Source organism: Photinus pyralis, unplaced genomic scaffold (genome assembly GCF_008802855.1).
Source record: "Photinus pyralis isolate 1611_PpyrPB1 unplaced genomic scaffold, Ppyr1.3 Ppyr1.4_LG2, whole genome shotgun sequence".
Lineage (NCBI taxonomy): Eukaryota > Metazoa > Arthropoda > Insecta > Coleoptera > Lampyridae > Photinus > Photinus pyralis.
In genome coordinates this window covers 35,677,337-35,692,975 of record NW_022170403.1, presented here as the reverse complement: position 1 = coordinate 35,692,975, position 15,639 = coordinate 35,677,337, and the positions used below count along the sequence as shown (strand labels likewise).

At 37.5% G+C, this 15,639-nt stretch overlaps 3 protein-coding genes across 5 annotated transcripts; 1 reads left to right on the top strand and 2 right to left on the bottom strand.

Moving 5' to 3' along the window:
* Window positions 1-4,370: 4,370 nt before the first annotated feature.
* LOC116164308 lies at window positions 4,371-6,373 on the bottom strand. 3 transcript variants are annotated; one of them, XM_031478462.1, is made up of 10 exons: window positions 5,997-6,373; window positions 5,641-5,946; window positions 5,475-5,579; window positions 5,381-5,419; window positions 5,258-5,326; window positions 5,144-5,182; window positions 5,021-5,089; window positions 4,898-4,969; window positions 4,797-4,841; window positions 4,371-4,734 (listed from the first exon to the last, which is right to left on the bottom strand). In XM_031478462.1, the coding sequence occupies exons 2-10, from the start codon at window positions 5,817-5,819 to the stop codon at window positions 4,395-4,397; spliced, it is 957 nt and encodes a 318-aa protein (XP_031334322.1). In that variant the 5' UTR covers window positions 5,820-5,946; window positions 5,997-6,373; the 3' UTR covers window positions 4,371-4,394. The 3 variants fall into 3 exon arrangements, with proteins under 3 accessions (XP_031334322.1, XP_031334321.1, XP_031334320.1); XM_031478461.1 differs by having other exon boundaries at window positions 5,641-6,175; window positions 6,239-6,373; XM_031478460.1 differs by having other exon boundaries at window positions 5,641-6,373.
* Window positions 6,374-7,696: 1,323 nt separating this feature from the next.
* LOC116163971 lies at window positions 7,697-10,108 on the top strand. The gene has a single exon (XM_031478097.1). The coding sequence runs from the start codon at window positions 7,697-7,699 to the stop codon at window positions 10,106-10,108; it is 2,412 nt and encodes an 803-aa protein (XP_031333957.1).
* Window positions 10,109-14,150: 4,042 nt separating this feature from the next.
* LOC116163969 lies at window positions 14,151-15,398 on the bottom strand. Its single transcript, XM_031478096.1, has one exon. It carries the CDS (start codon window positions 15,396-15,398, stop codon window positions 14,151-14,153), a length of 1,248 nt encoding a protein of 415 aa, XP_031333956.1.
* Between the last annotated feature and the right edge of the window lie 241 nt (window positions 15,399-15,639).

Here is a 15,639-nt window from a genome sequence, read left to right as displayed (position 1 = left end):
GAAAGGAGTTTTGCATGTATCTAGAACCCTAAGTTGGAGGGTCAACCACATAAACTTTCAAAGCTGGCAGATAGCCGGGACTTGCTCACCGAAGGCATTTCGCTGTTGTGTAGTTGGTTGTTGGAACTCGCCGAACTCTGCATCTTAGAAGTGGAGCCTCCAGCAATTGTAAGCAACTATGTTAAACATTTTATTACTTTTAGTATCCTGCATCTTCAGGTTTACAGAGAACTTGCGCGATAGTGGTAAAATATTTATGATATCTACCCTTACGAGGATGGACCGCCATTAATTTGTACGGAGGTGGATTATTTCAAAATTGGCCACGGCCACAGTAGTCACAAATACGTGTTTATTGTGTGTTTCCCATTTTTGTTCAACCGTCCTCCGTAGGATAATGCTCTAAATAAGAGCCTTCCAACTTCATAATACGCATTATATCCAAATGTCTAAAGGCAAGGATAATACATTACAATTTCTAACAATCCGAAGATGTTTGAATTTAATAGCGGCATACATCATGAGCGCGAAGTTCACGTAACAAACTGTAAGTTGTGAGAAGTTGGGGGTGGATATGAAGCGGAATGGATGTTGTGGCGACCGCAGACCTCTCGGGACGGTCTAGAGACTGCAACACGGCCCAAGAATTTCTCCTGTAGCAATATTACGCCCGTGTTATAAACTTCCTATTCCTTAATAATACAGAACCGTAATGTCTAAATGCCGATCCGAAAAGCGGATTACGCCAGAAAAAAGCAATTGAAATTATTGCAACAGTGAAGCTTATGCAAATGCCTACCGTTCGAGCATCACATAAACCACCACGATCCGGAAATAGCTAACGTGTAAGAGAATAAACGTGCTCAACTTCGCACCAACATCGTACACTTTGAAAATACATAAAGATGAAACAAAGCGATATGTGAAACTGAGTCCGCACGTTATCATTCCATTTGTCGCGTTTCCTCCGGGAAGATGCTACCGAGGTTTCCGGAGGGTTTCTTGCGAATGTTTGCAAGTACGGTTTGTAATGGTTTTGTTCATCATTTGGATTGGCTACTGTTATACTATTATCCTTTACGAAGAACCTACATATTTGCAATTAATTCTGTTGCCGCAGCGCGCCTCATAATCAAATTAAAGCAAAATTTAATTTTGGAAATTAGAAAGTAAAGTTTATATAAAGTGAATTATGTCCACTGGATTACAACACATGACAATTATTGTTTTAGATTCTATCTGCTTAAAAAGCATTATAAAGTTTGCTAATATCCTTAACGGTGTCGTCACGAAAATTATAGCCGCCGTATATCGTATAAATTACTGCGTTAACGCCGTTCATCGATTAATTATTCAAATTATAAATTTTCTCTTCTCTTATCACCAAGTTTTCCTTAATTTTTTGCAAGTTTTATGCCGTTTGTGGAACTCGTATGCATATACTCGTAGATACGCATCATATCAATTGAGTTATTGTTTAATGCCCTGTACGTATGAGAATTGTATTAACGTCAATCAGAGTTTGTATATATAAACAACATTTGTGGTAACGCTTGTATGTTTTCCCAACGAAATTGATGCTTACACATAAATATTTTGGTCACAATAAACTTTCAGACTAATCGATGAACGGAATAGCAACCTGTCTCAGATCGACCGGGAAACTGTTCTCTTATAGATTTTGCTCTGGGGAACAAAAAAACGGTTACCGTAAAAAGACCGATTTTAAAAAGATTATAGAGCCTTGGTTGGAAATTTGTTCTGAAATTGAGCTGAATAAGTACATATGGATCGAAGAAGACAGACATTTTGTTTTTGTTTTGTTAACAAAGTCTGTGGCTGGGAACAAAATTCAACTTTCCTCTAACTGTTTCGGTTGTTTCGGATGGCTGGTAAGAATTAGAAAGGATAGCGTCTCCACCCATTGGTTCCATTGCCTGGGCCGAGCAGACATAGCCAAACAAAATTTGGTGGATAAAACAAAATTACGGAAGAACTCCATAGGAGAATGGAACAACAAGACACAAATCAGCGAAAAGAAATGCGGGAAAGTAAAACAAAGCTTACCTGAAATTAACGGAGCGGTAAAACAAAAAAAATTCACTAAAAAGCAATTCCAATAAATACGGTGCGGTAACTAATGGCAAAGGCAAAAAGATTTGAATATGTTTAAATACCAAAAGCAAAAGCTAATGACTAAAGAGGTACGGTTGCAAAAATTAAATTTCACGGCAAAGCTCAAAATTTCGTAAGTACTTACCAAGAATTTAGCTTGGCGGAAATTCAGAGGCAAAAAGGATCACTATTTCATAGTGCGTTTTTCTATTTAAAGCGCCATCTTGATGCATGAACTCGATTCCTTATCTAAAATCAACCATTTCTACTAAGAATACAATTTTTTCTTAATCATTAAAATATCCCGTTATCTCTAACAATTACCTTTATCTTTGTCAATAAACGAAAAAGTTTAATAAATCATAATTGGAACTTCACATTCGCTTTAAAGAGTACCTAGATTAACAGTAGCCATATATAGCCGATACTAACTCAACTCCATGTAAAATCCCATAAGACGATTTTCAAATCTCCTGAAGGTCATCTTCCTCTGGCGGCGATTTTGAAAACTAGAGCTCTCAAAGGGTAACGACCTTAATGGAGCCTCTGGTAGTCACTTTGAGGTCAGCGATTTACCAGAGGGAGGGGATGTCTTAAGAGGGCGTGGTTAACTACTTGGGGGAATATAAAGTGGTCGGTTGTTAGACGTAATTGATAGACAGCAAGATGACAAAAACCACTGAATCAGTTGCGAGAAAAGCAAAGGTATCGCCAGTGTATATATCACAAAAGAAGAGGCTTGAGAAGTTACTCATAAATTTGAAAAAATTAAAGTGGGATATTGAAGTATTTCAATGCCAACGACAAATTAATAAGTTAAATTTAAAATGATTGATGTGTTGGAAGAAATTTCGCTTATGGAGTTTTCGGGCTGGAAGACCTTCTGTAGAGATTAATGGAAACTAAGGAGCTACCTATCTATAATTGAATATGTTTTGTGAAAAGTTACTCGCTAAACAAAGAATTTGTTACAATTTTTGTAAACATGCAACCAATAAATTTTGTTTGAATGCATCTAATTTAATTTGCCAAATCCATTAGGTATCTAAACCCACCTACCAAGTAAATATTAAGAAAATTAAGTAGTTTGAGAGTAAGTAGGAGTAAATGTGTTCCGGTTAAAGTACTTATTAATGGAAAGGCATAATGGTTAATGCACGGTGGATAATTTTTGAAGCCCTTTGTAATTTAGGGGAAGGAAAAAGCCGTCCCTACACTCAATGGAATTAACGAATTTAAACGAATCGTTCCAGATGTTATTGTGCACTTTTTGACCTTATTATCATAAATGTAGGTACTATGTAAAAATAGACATTTTATCTCCGCCTATAAGAATGTATTCTCAATCTTCTTTTCACCTTTATATTGGGAATATTAGAGTAGGTACTTAATTTTCATTAACGAGTTACATCTTTAAAACGTAATCCTAGTAAAAGTATATTTTGTCGTATTATAAGAAATTTTGATAAGGTACACGAACTTAATTGTACATTTATTCAGAAAAGTGGTACCTACTTTAAGTAAAGCACAATGTTAAACAATATTTTGTTTAAAAACTTTAAAAAAATTGCTCTGATGCCGTAAGTAAATTCAGCGGGATTTATTGCGGTGGTTTTCCATACAGCGAAAGCGAATGATATCACAATGCGAGAGCGGCTTCTAATGAGACAATGTACCACGGTCTATCGCTGTAAGCCGCCGAGTTCCCCTGAAACATACTCGTCTATTATAGGGAATGATGTTTAGCGCGGGCGACCGTAAAAGCGCGGTGTATTAAAAGTATACGGTCGGTACCTTATTAGAGAATGTATTAAGTCAATCTCATTAAGATCCGCCGTGTTCCCCAGCTACTCTCATTCTTCACATTTATGCAAAGATCGTGGAAGTTACACTTCTTTCTATGCGATCACCTACGTATTATGAACTGGTAAATCGAACTCTCATACCCAAACGAATTGAGTTGCTCGTTTTATCATTCTCAACATATGCAAGATCGTGGAAGTTAGCAGACTTTCTCTATGCGATCACTAATAAACTTACGATATTATGTACTGGTAAAATCGAACTCTCATATTCAGACGAATTATGAGTTGCTCGTTTTACTATGCTCCAGGTCCAGAGATTGTGGAAGTACGCTTTACGCTTCTTTCTATACGATTAACGTTAAATGGAACTATTTACTCTCATAGTTAATACTCAAGGAGGGAAGTTATGGGTTGCTCGTTTTACCATTTTAAATAAAATTATCCATCTAAACTACATTTATTATTTACAATTTGTTATTTCAAAAAATTAATAAATTTGTTCATATAAGTCATTTCTTCGCCCAGCCGTCGTTCGGTGAGGCGCGCTGCATCGAGCTCCTCTTCCAGCCTCCTCGTTGCCTTTTGCGCGTCTTCGTACCGCTGCATGTATTCAGGAGCCTTCTGTTGCAACCATGCAAGCGACGCCTTCGCCAATTCACGGGGTGTTGCAGGTTCAATCCATGAGGGAACGACGGCTGTTGGAAGTTGGATCGGTGGAATTATTTCTCCAGTTTCTGAAGGAGGCTGGGAGATCGTCTCATAGAAGCTTTGTTCGAACACCTCCCTCAGAAGCTTCATGTCCTTTTGTGCATGCCTGTAACAAAGAGAATAGGAATGTTAGAACTTTCTTTTCATTACACTTTCAAAATAACTTACTGAGATTGACCGACGGTACTCGTCTGTTGTTGTGCTCCTTGTAGTCTGAAAGCAAAATAAATTCATAGAAGTCGTTTTTCTTTTAAGAGAATGCAACTTACTGCGGCTCTGCCGGTGGTGGTGGCGGTGGTATTATAATATGTTGTAGCACACGGGCGGTCCCCTCTGGAATACTGAAATAAATATTAAAGTTAGGTTAATTACACTTCTTTAATGCAACTTACTGTAACTGGTAACTTGTCGATTGCGGTGCTGTTTGAGCAGGCTGTAGGCTGGTGGTGGTTTGATAATGTCTGCAAATATAAGTTAAAGGTATTAAAAGTTTCTTCGGTGCGCTTTTAACTTACTGCATGTTATTGATGGTACCTTTTATGTTGTTGTCCACTCTAAAAGGAAAAAAATATTAATTTCATGTTATTTTGACAAAGTTAGGTTAATTACTCTTCTTCAATGCAACTTACTGTAACTGGTAACTTGTCGATTGCGGTGCTGTTTGAGCCGGCTGTAGGCTGGTGGTGGTTTGATAATGTCTGCAAATATAAGTTAAAGGTATAAAAAAATACTTCGGTGCGCTTTTAACTTACTGCATGTTATTGACGGTGCCTTTTATGTTGTTGTCCACTCTAAAAGGAAAAAAAATATTAATTTCATGTTATTTTGGTATTGCGAATGTTTTACCTTTGGGGAGCGTACACGTGGTGGATGTTTCCATCCAACTGATCCAGCAACTCATCCAAGGTATTAAACGCGCTGTTTCTTAGATGAGTCGTTGTTGTTGTTATTCTAAAAAATAAAAGTTCATTTTAGTATCTTCATGAAATAATTGCACAAAAATCATATTTACCTCTCAGTTGGACCATCCTCGTCCACTAAATTAATGATAGCTTCTTGCGGAAGAGGTTTTTCGGCAGTTTTTGTATTTTTCGGTACTGTCGTTGTTGAAGAACTACCACTCGCTTTTGGTGCACTCTTTTTCGTAGATAATTTTACACGTTTTGCCGCCGACATGATAGCGATTTGCATCGAACTCTAAACTGATTCATGTAAGACATGTACGGGTATATACCGAGAATATTTTGTTAACGTTAGCATAAACTCTCCCGCGGGAACGTAAACTTTGCTCAGACGGGTTGACAGTCAAAGTCCACATCTGCCGATGAGAAAATTCTAAGTAACAGTAGGGCATGCACCTGAAGTAACCTTTCCATCTTTTTATGAAAGGGAATCCGTTTCTGTTCTCAGGTTTACACTTACGAGAAAATGTTAACGTTATCATAAACTCTCGTGGGAACGTAGACTTTTTCTCAGGCAGGTTGACGGTCAAAGCGCACACCTGCCGATAAGAAAATTCTAAGTAACAGAAAAAGTGGAGCATTCACCTGCAATAACATTTGCAATACACCTTATAAAGAGAATTTGTTCCTGTTCTCAGGTTCACTTACGTATACAGTATCATTCGAGCAGTATCTCAGTTGTGACATCTAGGATCGTGGTCAGCTAATCGCACTAGTGTCGGATAACTTATGAGTGCAACATTTCTAGGATTTACACAGATTAAAATCTTGGATAATTAAAACCCTTTGATCAGCATAGTAAGTATGGAATCTGTTTCGAGTATAAGCAGTGAGATCGTTAACCTAACCCGACATTCGGCAAATCTCTTAAAAAAGAAATCTGAAATTGTTAAACACATTTCAATCGCGAAAACCAACATTCGAATATTGCAAAGAGCTATTGTCAATCAAGTTCATTTCAATAATCCGAATGAAAATTCTTCGAGACTTGAATCTAATTTGGCGCTCTTGAAAAGCTATTTGGCTACGTTACAAGAGCGATTAAAGAATTTTTCCACGAAAAAAAGGGGTTGTGGGATCGATGTCATCAATAAAAGTCGATCACGTAAACTAGCGTGGTACACATTAGACTCCTGCTTCAATGGCCGTTTAATTACTGGTGTTATTGTTAATTTTGGTTATAAGGATCCCCTAATTTTTCTAAATCATGCGTACGATAGTTTTTTACGCCAAATTAAGATAGCGTTAGCAAGATCCATGTTAAAAGTAAACGTCATTTTAACTTGCAATTTTATTCATCCTCAAACTAGCATTATAGACTTGAAAACATTCCAGACCAAAAATGCTCCGATTGACATCGGTACTAATCTTAGGGAATGGTACAATGAAAACGTTTTCGATAAAATTCAAACAAAGTTGGAGAATTTCTCCGAAAAGAACTCTGGGTGGGCCTTATCGGATATAGTAAATCTGAAAATCAATATTAATCAGTACGTACCCATTAAGGGAGGGTTTTCAACATACGTCAAAGTTCCTCCTTTTATAGCCGCTAAGAGAGCAGTTATTAACGTAAAGAATAATGATCAGTTTTGTTTTCTGTGGTCAATAGTCGCAGCATTGCATCCCGTTAATAAAAATGCCGATAGAGTAAGTAGTTATCCTCATTTTGACCAAGTATTAAATCGTGGATCTATCAAATTCCCCATTAAACTAACAGATATTAAAAAATTTGAGAACATGAATGATATCTCCATTAACTTATATTGCATAGTTAAGAGAAATATATTTCCTTTTATGTTAAGTGGTAAAGTTGATAATAGAAAAACTATCAATTTATTGGTGTTGGTTTCTGATCAAAGGAATAAAGTCCTCAATACCAATAACTGTTACTATCATTTTGCATGGATTAAAAATATGTCAGCGTTGTTATCTTCCCAACTATCTCGTAGAGGACATAAGAAATTCTTCTGCAATATTTGTCTGAACCACTTTTCAACGAGTGATTTATTAGAAAAGCATACGCTTAAATGTCATCAAGTCAATAAGTGCTCCATTCGACTGCCTAATGACTCGGAAAGGATTCTAAAATTCACACATTATTCTAACATGGAGAAGGTGGCATTTACTATTTATTCAGACCTTGAGTGCATCTTGGAAAAATGTGATAAAGTCAATCTTCCAAATGCTAACACAACATTTTACCAAAAGCATACTCCCTTTAGTATTGCCTTTTACCTTAAGTGTTCGTATGATGAGTCGCTTTCGAAATTGTTTTCATACAGAGGACCTGATTGTATTCAATGGTTTATTAAACGATTGCGCGAGATTGCCGATTGGGCAAATGAAATTGTGAATACTATTGTTCCCATGGAAGTTCTTAGTCCTCATCAGATGCAAAACTATTTGAACGCTATAGTGTGTCACATTTGCGAGAAACCTTTTACCGAAGATCAAATTAAAGTACGCGATCACCATCATATGACGGGGCGGTACAGAGGGGCGGCTCACCAGGCATGTAATTTGAACTTTAACCACTCCCATGTTATACCAGTCGTTTTCCATAACTTAAGCGGATACGATGCCCATTTTTTTATTCGAGAACTCGCTATCGGCTTTCCTGGCGGAATTAAACTCTTACCTTTAAACAAAGAAAAATATATTTCTTTCACGAAGCATGTGCAGAACACTAACATAGATTTTCGATTTATCGATTCCTTTAGATTTATGAGCAGTAGTATAGATAAGCTATCTTCGTATTTAGATAATGAGCAGAAAACTATTACTAGAGCGCATTGTCGTAATGCAAATGAATTCCATTTGTTAACTCGAAAGGGAGTGTTTCCATATGATTACGTTGATTCGTGGGAGAAATTAAATGAGACAGTGTTACCAACTCGAGATGCATTTTTTAGTCAATTAAAAAATGAAGCTGTGAGCGAAGCGGACTATGAACATGCGAATCACATTTGGAACGCGTTCGAAATTAAAACCTTAGGTCAATATTCTGATCTCTATTTGATGACGGACGTTCTCCTTTTGGCGGATATCTTTGAAAATTTTAGGGAGACTTGTTTGCGTACCTATCGCTTAGATCCGTTACATTATTACACCGCCCCGGGTTTGGCATTTGACGCAATGCTTAAAGTCACCGACGTTAAATTAGAACTTTTAAGTGACATTGATCAAATGATGTTTATTGAAAGTGGTATAAGAGGAGGTGTAGCACAATGTTCAATGAGATACGCGAAGGCCAATAACCCGTACATGAAAGAAAAATATAATCCTAACCTGGAGACGACCTATTTAATGTATTATGATATTAATAACCTTTATGGTGCCTCAATGTGTGAATTCTTGCCTTGCAGCGATTTTTCCTTTGTAGATGACATTCAAAATTTAGATATTCTAAACCATCCTGATGATTCAGACGTTGGTTATATTGTAGACTGTGATTTAGAGTATCCTTTGGAATGCCACAGATTACATTCTGATTTACCTTTGGCCCCAGAGCATCTAGTGCCAAATAACTCAAAATTAAAGAAACTAATGCTTACCTTGTACCCAAAGCACAACTACGTAGTTCATTATAGAAATTTAAAGATGTACGTACAACATGGGTTAAAGTTGATAAAAATAAATAGAGTATTACAGTTTAAGCAATCACCGTGGCTGAAAAAGTATATTGAATTAAACACTCGCATGAGGCAACAAGCGAAAAATATGTTTGAAATAGAATTTTACAAATTAATGATTAATTGCGTCTATGGTAAACTTATGGAGAACGTGCGAAAATACAAAGATGTGAAACTATTAACCAAATGGGAGGGAAGGTATGGAGCCCGTGCGTATATAGCGAAGCCAAACTTTAGCAGTTGTACCATTTTTGATAAGGATATGGTTATAATAGAGATGGATAGGTTAGAGATATTTTTCAATAAACCAATATACGCGGGATTTGCCGTTTTAGATATATCAAAAACGTTTCTCTATGACTTTCATTATAACTACATTCTCAAACAGTTTAAAGATAAAACAAAACTTCTGTATACAGATACCGATAGCCTAATATACTATTTTACAGTTCCCAATATATACGAGAATATAAAAGATGATATACATCGATTTGATACCTCAAATTATGATATCAATAATGAATATGGGATTCCATTAGTCAATAAAAAAATCCCCGGTCTAATGAAAGATGAAAATCATGGACACATTATGACCGAATTCGTAGGACTTCGTGCTAAGATGTACGCTTATGAAGTAGAGGGAAAACTGACCAAAAAATCTAAAGGCTCGACATCGACTAGCATCAGAGAAATTACTCTAAATGATTACAAGAACGCTTTGTTTAACGTTCTAATTATAAAACGAAGTCAGCATCTTATTCGTTCAAAAAAACATACAGTATTTACGTTGAAGCAGGAGAAAGTAGTATTGAGTCCTCACGATGACAAACGTGTTATCTGTGCTAATAACATTGATACCCGTCCTTGGGGATTCAAATGTCATTGACAATGTCTCACAGCCCCTTTTTTACATTTCAGAATACATCCGCCACATCATGAACCATGAAAATTTGAAAATTCAGTTGGAGCATGAATTACATTACACTTCTGTTCCAGTTTATAAAAAATTCTTGAAACGAGCTCTTTTGGAAATTCCGTCCGTGCAAAATTATGCTTTAATTAATGAAATTTTACAGAACCTGGTCTTACCGGACGAATGTTTCAGTTGGTGTGCTACTTTTAGAAATATAAGTCCAGACAGTATTAGATTACTTGTAGATAGGAAGCTTGAACTAGATAAGTTAGTTGACTCTGTTATAAGTTCATCAAAAATTAGTGGCAATCAAATAGTAGATAGCTTACCATTAAATATCAAAATCTATATAACCAATTTACTTAATTCAAAGGCTGTTCATAGAAATATTATTTGTGTGATAAACGAAAGTATATGTGAATCTGCACAGTACGCTAATGTCAATGCTCTAGAAATGTTTATCGATATATGTATAGAGAAAAGTATCGAATGCAAATTTAACCCTTATGAAGATACTCGTCATAAACAAATTTACCGATGGATAATGGGAAATATACAAAAAGGAGAAGGTGATTCAAACGCAATTCTTGGCTGGACTTGTGGGCCAGATTCTGCAATCTGGCCATCCACCCAATTAATGGATTATAAGAAGACGTATGAGTTACTTTTAAAAATAATGAGTACAGATGATAGTGATAGGAAAAAAAAACCTGTAAAAAAATATGTTGTATGGTAAATAAAAGACTAAATGTTTTTATTGACTTTTTATTTTACAACCAATAAGCTCACAATACAATGTTATTCTTATCAATCCAAGATCTTTCGTCTAATCCCCACCATTTGACATACACTTTATCTTTCTTCCGTCGTAGTACCTTTTCTACCAAGTATACGTCGGAATATTTTGCGCTTTGGAGTTCCTGCTCGTAGAATCCTCCAAGTATAGGTTTCCCGTTCATGTCTTCCAACAAATATGTCACAGGGTTGGTTATTTGTACTTTTACAATTTTGAATAGTTCACTAGACCAGTTGGATGTGTAGCCTTTAGCAAATATAGATTTAAACTTGCTAATTCGAACTACATCGCCAACATTAAATCGATATCTTTTGTTGAAAAGCTTGATGTGGTTGTAGACATTCAGCTGCGTGTCGACCTTTACTTCGATCGGCTTCATCCCCGTTGTTCGATGTTTACGATTATTGTATCCATTTGTGATCAATTCGATTGCATCAATCCATACATACTTTCCACGGAGACTAAACTGTCTGTATAAATAATTTTTGATCGTCCTAATTGTTCTTTCGGCTATGGCAGCCTTTTTTGTACTGTACGTGGAGTAGTGATTAATGCGTTCTTCCGTCATCAATTTGGCGAATGATTTGTTATAGAATTCCTTCCCAGCATCGGTCTGTAGATTTTGCGGTCTACGCCTGGTAGTTTTGAAAATATCTTGCATGGCTTTTGTTAACTCCTCGCCCGTTTTGGTCTTCAATCCTCTTGTCCACAAATATTTTGAGAAGCAATCGATAACTACCAGTATGTATTTGTAGCCTTTATTCTGTTTAGCGTAGGGTATGAATTCGGCCAAATCTGCTTGCCAAAGATCATCATACCCTTTAATAACGGTACGTCTACGTGGAAAGTTTTTGCGCGCAGCTTTATGTAGCTCATTTACCACCTGCTGCATCCTTTATTACTTTATGCAATGTTTCTTTGACCGCTTTCAGCTCTTCCTCTAGTACCTCCACGTAATTGCGAAGACCGTCTACAGGTGCTTTCGCAATCTGCATATAATATGTGAAGAATCCCTTATTTATGGCATCGCCGTCGTCTATTGGTTCGCCTACATTCATTAACCGGTTTTCGTTGAGATTTAGTCTTGTTGATAGGTAGTGTTGTAAGGTTAGGGCATCATGTCGTTCAATAGGATCCGCAACATTACTTAGTCTCTTATTTTCCACATTTATCGTATCGTCAGTAATGGAAAATTTTGTCTTTAGCAGTTTTCCAAATTGAGCATGGGTATGCGAACGTCCGAATTTATCCATGGTGAATGTAATCAAAAAGACTGAAAAGGGGTATTTATACTAGTTGACGTAAAAATCGCTGCGTGGGCTTTTGTATGTAACCCTCCTCGTACATCTCTTCCACGATTGATATTATGTCATTTTTTACATCAGTGTTGCCGGCCATTTTTTCACCCCATAAAACCTCTAAATCACGAATCAATTCATGTACGCTATTCCAGTATTTGTATTCGATCGGTCGATCGACTTCCTTGAATAGAGTAATACCGCTTCCGGATTTCGTACGCCCCCTCTTCGCATCTTCCTCCTCCTTTAATAGAGGCTTTATTATGAGCGTATACTTTTTGCTCTTATTGCCACGAATCTGCTCGGTGGGATCGTAATTGCGCCGTGCGACATGAGTTGCTATTATTATCTGCTTATAGTTACTTCTATCCTGATTGGATACTAGCGATTCATCCGGCTCATTCATAATGATAAGTTCGTATAGACCTGCTGTACCCTTATATCGAACGCCATTAATCATTAAATCGTCACCATTAATCATCACCGGTGTGTTGCCCATTGTCCACTTATCAGTCTCAACATTATAATGAATTCCAAAGGTTGTGTCAATTGCATTACTCGTATCTCTTATCATGCGCTCGACGTATATACGCGGTAGTAGCCGTGGCGCGAAAAGGTCTAACCATTGGGCTAATATCGGTTGGTGGATATTTTTGGAAGTAGGGAAGTCTAGCCAGAGGACTAATCTCGGTAAGTGAAGAGGGCCTTCGTCTCACACGCGAGTAATAAGGTATCGCAGGCGTCGTGCGCTGTGATGGTGACTTTCTTTTTGCGGGTGATAGACGTTTGGGAGGTGATGTAAATACTTCATCCTCTGGCTCTTCCTTTTTCGTTACCACCGATGGCAGTGGTTCGATTTTATTTACGATCTGGGATAGCGGTTGGATAAGCGGTTTATACGTTCGTACAAATTCCATTTCTCTAAAAGAACGATCTGCTTTGAGACGATTGTACTTTTGTTGTATCGCTTTACGAGCCTGAACTATTCGTCTTTTCAACGCCATCTCCTTATTATCCATGATGCGATCAAGGGAACAGGTAACAGATAAACAGGGGGAACAGGGACCTATTTTTTAATAAGTTGTTTATTTGAAAGCTGTTTATTTTGGAAGCTGTTGACTTGATAGCCGTTTATTTCCAACTAAACAATAAACACTCTTTCATGGTATTATATAGTGATCGAAACCTTTCCTGAAGCGGCCGTTTTGCACATCCGCATCCTTATTGATTACCATAAAGCCATACGGAGTTCGCCAACTTTCCGAGCACATCTCTCGGAACAGCTGCATAGTTATAATGGGAGCGACGTGATCTTCATAAATGTGTCGCAAATTCAAGTCGTCCTGCTCGAATAGGACAATTAAGTTGGCATTATCTCTAATCAATTGTTTAGGAATTTTAGAATACGTCTGACCCAAGTAGAAACAATCGATAGCGTTATGTCTACCCATTGAAAAGTACGCTCTAATGTTATCCTGTTTTTCACAAGCGATATCGTCAAAGATAAAAATCGAATTAGGCCTGGCCGCATTGGGTTCCATAATGTCGGCATTCTCGCTAAATGTGAAGAAGCCAATATCCTTCATCGGCTGCAGAATTTCTCCCAAAAGTCTATATTTCTCTTGATTCAATGATTTGGAATAGACGTACACGTGTTTGAAGCGTAGACCATTGGGTTCAGTTAGCAGACTGAGCATCGCATTTGTTTTACCACAATTGGACGGTCCGCAGATTAAGCATCTTACGCTATTTGGAAGCAACTCGCCATGTTTTTTGCGCTCCACATTTGTCGTTATAAAGGTATCCAGATTTTGAATGGACAGCTTATGCGTCTGCGTCACAACCTTCATTTTAGTCGGTTGAAATAAAACTACGAACATTTTCATTACTACATTTTATTTATACATTTGAAAAATACAGATTATAGTTTTTTCACTTCCCCGGTCAGAGGATTGTATTGAACTAGTGCATCGTGCAGGATCAGACAATAAGCAACAGTTCCTGCCTCGAAGGCCTCCAACGACTCCATTTCCAGCTTAACATCTACCGTTGAATGCTTCAGAGATTCGTTTTGTTTTGAACAGTCTAGCACAAAGATTGGACAACTTTTAAAATACAAATAGTCAAACAGAGCGTCTTGCTCATCCTTGGCATAATAATCTCGTCGAAAGTTTACATAGTTTTGATATGCCGTTATGTACTTATTTGCATTAAAATCTAAATGCATCGCTTCGTACGGATAACTTTCAGAGTTGAGATGCAATTTTAGGTTTCGAATTTTGACGTTATCGAAGTCGCCCGCTCTTGTCTCATGCGAAAACTTCTTCCCGCTACGTTGAAATGCCACAATTGCCCATCGCGGTTTTTCTAATTGAGTTGAGGTCTTGATTGGCCATATATCCGACTGTGCCTGTTTCAGTGCGGGTAATTCGTACAGTTCCCACTGTCGAAAAGGTATTGTAATTGTTGCACCCTTATTAATCCGTTCGTATAGACCGATTTTGGCACTGTCGCTAACTGTCACGTGCGGAACTTTCCATTGAATTTTGGTTAACGATATTACTGCATCGTTGGCGGTTCCCATGTAACAATCGGTATCGCTTCTAGCTCGAATTAGCACCAATTCTTGTCGCATGTTTACAATAACTTGACGATAATCCTCCATGCTTCCGAATAAATGTTTTAGCGGTATACAGACAGCGAAATGTTTTTCTTTGTTGCTTTTGTTGTAATCTACTTGAACGGATTCGTTTGTGGGTGACCATCCCAAATGCTGCATTCCTTTGCTTTCAGTAGACGTATACGATATGTATCCTTTCAGAGAGGATGTAATTCCAGGATTCCTACACACATCTACTTTTTGTCCTCCCAACTCGTAGCGAATTTCCTCGAAAAGGAATGGAGCGAAATTATTTGTTAGGTTGCATGTTTTTGCAATGGCACCCTCTTCTTGTGACTGACTCCATTCAATTTTTCCTTCTATGTACAAGAAGCTATCGTACGTGGCGGTTATCAGTTCTTGATTTTGAATTAATATACGGATTTCACTGGAAAGCCCAAAATTCGAAGATCCTCCGTATGGGAGATAGGTGTGAATATCGGACTTGATTATGGTCTCATCAAAACGTGCGTTTTGAAAGACGTTTAACGAGTCTGCAGCCGCCGCCATTTTGCACTTTTAGACCAATGGATTCCAAGAAATATTTTTCTGCAGGCGTTAATGTGCCCGGGCCCTGTCCCGATTGAGAATAAGTCGATTTCCGGTTACCTCGGTTATTTATAGTATTGAGGAAAGATGGCAGTGGACCTTGATTAATACGTAACCCCATATTCTTTTAACTCTAATCGTACTGTAAAAGGCTCACTTGCACCGAAATCAATTGGTTCACCCTTTTGATTTGTCAGCTTTA